At 34.6% G+C, this 4,014-nt stretch overlaps 1 protein-coding gene across 1 annotated transcript; it reads right to left on the reverse strand.

Moving 5' to 3' along the window:
* Positions 1 to 391: 391 nt before the first annotated feature.
* On the reverse strand, positions 392 to 1,425 carry LOC145017050 (uncharacterized). The gene is made up of 2 exons (XM_078975154.1): positions 840 to 1,425; positions 392 to 771 (listed from the first exon to the last, which is right to left on the reverse strand). The coding sequence occupies exons 1-2, from the start codon at positions 1,423 to 1,425 to the stop codon at positions 392 to 394; spliced, it is 966 nt and encodes a 321-aa protein (XP_078831280.1).
* Positions 1,426 to 4,014: the final 2,589 nt, after the last annotated feature.

Raw genomic sequence — 4,014 nt, forward strand, 5'->3', positions numbered from 1 at the left:
CTTTGGAACTATACCGTTTTGAATATGATGGTAGCGAGTTTACCCACTTAGATGCATGGAATGTTTTAAAGAATGTCCCTTATTTTTAATATGCATGTTGGTTATGGTAATGGATTTTCATTATTTAAGTTGCTTGTTGTTGTATGTCTGTAGGCATGACTATTTAATAAAAGTCCATTTCTTTTAATGTGTGTTGTTTCCTCAATAGCCAATACATAATACGACATAAATTAAATAACTAATACATAATAAGTCATAAAATATGAACGAGGTACATAAATAACTAATACATAATACGACATAAAATGTAAACAGGTTTCACGGATAACTAATACATAACACGACACTAATACATAATACTACATAAAATATAAAGGTGCTACATGAATAACTACTGCATTGAGGGAGGTAACAGGACCACCGTTTCATTTGGTATTTCCCAATGTACATGTGATGGTATAGTATTCACCAACTCAGATCCATATGCAAGTCGATACACATAACTAGTGAACTTATAATCAACCAATCTGTTTATGGATTCAGATGTATGGGTTCTTAGACATGCTATAGCGTGGGCACATGGTATACCGCTTTTTTGCCATTTACCACAACTACATACCCTTCGTTCAAGTTGTACGTTGGTGGTGGCAAAATTGTCATCGACTTGATATGTATCCCCATACAAACGTCTTGCATTCCAATTGTAAGACTTGTTGACACATTTTTGAACTTTACTCTCAACGTAAGGGGTCAACCCACCAGAAAATCTCCCTGTAAAATTTGATATTTTAATAAAAATAATAACACATTAAAAAAGTAAATAAAACAATCTCCCTTACCTGCCACGTCGGTCCGTTCAGCATACTTTGATTGCATCGACGTGGTGATTAACTCAATTATCGTTGTTATAGGAAACTCACGTCTGGATATAATTTGCAAAATTTCAGGGACGTCAATCGATTTAACATTGTAGCGTATTTTTGGGAAAAATGCTCGTGTCCATTTTGAAATCGGAATATCGTCAAGCCAGTAAATTGGACTCCTAAGTAAGGGAAACAAAGGTGATTTCCTACATGCAGTTTGCAACCTTTCCAAACACAAGTAAAAATCATCAACGCTATATGCATTGCATGACTTCCAAAACAACGATTCAACTTCCGTACTGTTATGTCCCACACAGTCACGTATCTTTCGAGCTATATCTTTAGGATAATATCCATGATAGGAATCCGGGTAGGCACTATGAACACCAAATTCTATTTTATCACACAGGTTGCTTATGAAACCAACCTCTATGTCGTCACCTAAACAATCTTTTAACCTCATCATGAACCATCTCCATGATTCTTCACACTCTAAGGTTCCCAAACCAATTGCTAAGAGTAGTGGTTCATGATTTCCATCTAAAGCCACTGTGAAGTACATTGTTGTCAGATAGCTCCCAATAAGGGGTAAATAACCCACATATATCAACGGTATCGTGCACCTAAGGAAGGTACGAATCTACATAAAAACGAACACATATTAGTGATGAGTAAAAGCTAATCGAGATACATTACCATGAAATATTATATAACTCAATAAAATTAGTATGTTATACCACGCAACCTAAAGCCACAAAACAGAATTGAAAGCGGTTGGTATCGGTTTTCTTGATGGCTGTGAAGGTATTAGGATTTGTTTGTTGAAGGTTATGCAAGAAAATTGGTAGTTGAGAAAAGCTTCTTCCAATGTTAGTACTCATTTTCAAAACCGATGAAAGTGCTCTACAATCATCACACAAATGCAATATCAATAAAATGAGATTATAAATAGAAAATATTGTATCTCTAATGTTCACAATTCATAGTTTAACCTTTTAAATTCGTAGTCAAACCAGTTCATTTCATAGTCAAATTTCACTGACCGACATGACAATACTACAGAACGTACTTGTCTGGATTTCGTAGTTCAACTTTTTGAATTCATAGTCAAACCAGTTCATTTCATAGTCAAATTTCACTGACCGACAAGACAATACTACAAAATGTACTTGTCTGGATTTCGTAGTTCAACTTTTTGAATTCATAGTCAAACCAGTTCATTTCATAGTCAAATTTCACTGACCGACAAGACAATACTACAGAATGTACTTGTCTGGATTTCGTAGTTCAACTTTTTGAATTCATAGTCAAACCAGTTCAATTCATAGTCAAAAAGATTTGTCTGTAACATGATTGCTTCTATAAAAGGGTGTCACTCAGAGTGAAAACTGTATCAGTCAAAGCAACTCCTATTTATAAGAAAAACAAGGCTAATGGCATACTGCAATTGTGGAGGAGAACGTATCGTTAGGATTTCGGGAACATCTAAAAACCCAGGAAGATTGTTTTACGCTTGCCCATATTTGGTATCATTTTGTTAACGTCATTCAAATTTAAACCTTTGTGTTTACATCACAAAAATTTATTTTCTTACTGTGAATATTAAATTTAACAGGGACCAAAATGTGGGTTTAACAGTTGGGTTGATGAAGAGAAGGACCAATCTTCTATGGTAATAGCTAAAGTAGCTAACTCTAATAAGCTCTTTCAATCAGAAAATAAGAAGTTAAAGATAGCGTTGGTTTGTAGTTGGGTGTTGTTCTTGGCAGTTCTTGTTTACAAGTTGTAAGCTTTTCAATATTTTTTTTATGGTTTTGAAGTTGTTAGGTCAATAAATTGTTGTATTTGTAACGTTAAAACAAATGTTGTAGTTGTTCTTATGTTGTATGTAATGTTAAGTAATTAGTAGGTCATTAATTTGTTGTAATTGTCGTAACGTTATTTTTTTTGCCGTCCGTTGAGTAAACTATAAAAATAAACTAATAATGAAATCCAACATTAATTTGTATATACATTTATATAATCCAACTACATAGGACCAAGACAAGACCCCCAAATAATTTTTGCCATCCGGAGACGGAACTCTAAAGCTGCGTTCTTTGGGTCAATAAGAACACGTATTGGTTGACCTGAAACCAATTGCTCCATAAACATACAAAGAAAAACACCGCAATCTCCCAAATGACTACTTTGTTGGGGAACGTTTTCTTCATAAATGAATTGCATATTCAATGGAATCCTTGGGATGTTCCTCCGGGCCCAATACTTAATCTTGTCCAAATAATTTGCCACCCGACGTTCAAATTTGGAAAAGATTCCTTCAGATTGGAATTTTTTATAAGCACCTCTACCAAGACTGTCATAAATATGCACTTCCATTGACGCTAATCGTAGTTCCCCAAATAGCCAATGATTAGGGGATGAATGAATCGGCAATAAGACCTGTATAAGGATCAGAAAATAAAATTATGTTTATTTACATCACAATACAAAAACATAACAAAAAAACGATATTATTTTCAATATAAACTATTGAGTTTACCGTATCAACATCCCACCAAGCAACCATGAAGTTGGGGTACGTAGCAATACCAGCCATAAACGCCCTCCAGTCCTGTCCTTCTTCCAAAGCATGAGAAACAAAAAAATTTGGAGGCATTATTGTATGTCAGTCGCTCTCAAACCGTCTCTCCATCAAAAGTCGGTACCAAATGGTTATATGCTGCACACATGATACTTTTGTTATTGCCTAAAAAACAATTAACTTTTAAAAGAATTAATTAACAATTAATTTACCGCTGACTCCAACCATCCGTCGTGTGTATGCCCAAACAATGAGCTCCAAAAATCTCTATCTAACACGAAATTAAACAAACGATGCTGGACATCATATGAATGCAATACATAATTTTGGATGACATCCTCACCGCCTGCTACGTAAGGTTGCAGGCGCAACATGGAGAAGTCATGAGCAACACCAAAAACTGGAGGAGGAACGGGGCTTGTTGATTTCATATCAACCTTTTTTTTTGTTCTTCTTTTTTGCTTCGGTGTCGTGTGCAACTAAAAACAATATTGAAATGTTTAAATCTGTATCTTTCATATAATTCACAAAAACATAAAATCATTGGTTTATAAATAAAACGAATAC

Source organism: Lactuca saligna, chromosome 9 (genome assembly GCF_052625555.1).
Source record: "Lactuca saligna cultivar CGN05327 chromosome 9, ASM5262555v1, whole genome shotgun sequence".
Taxonomy (NCBI): Eukaryota; Viridiplantae; Streptophyta; class Magnoliopsida; order Asterales; family Asteraceae; genus Lactuca; species Lactuca saligna.

Bases quoted from the DNA above. Each gene is read 5' to 3' on its own strand.
- LOC145017050 (XM_078975154.1), bottom strand. From the start codon at position 1,425: ATGTACTTCACAGTGGCTTTAGATGGAAATCATGAACCACTACTCTTA. The intron at 772-839 runs GTAAGGGAGATT...CAAATTTTACAG, and splicing joins TGAACGGACCGACGTGGCAG to GGAGATTTTCTGGTGGGTTG.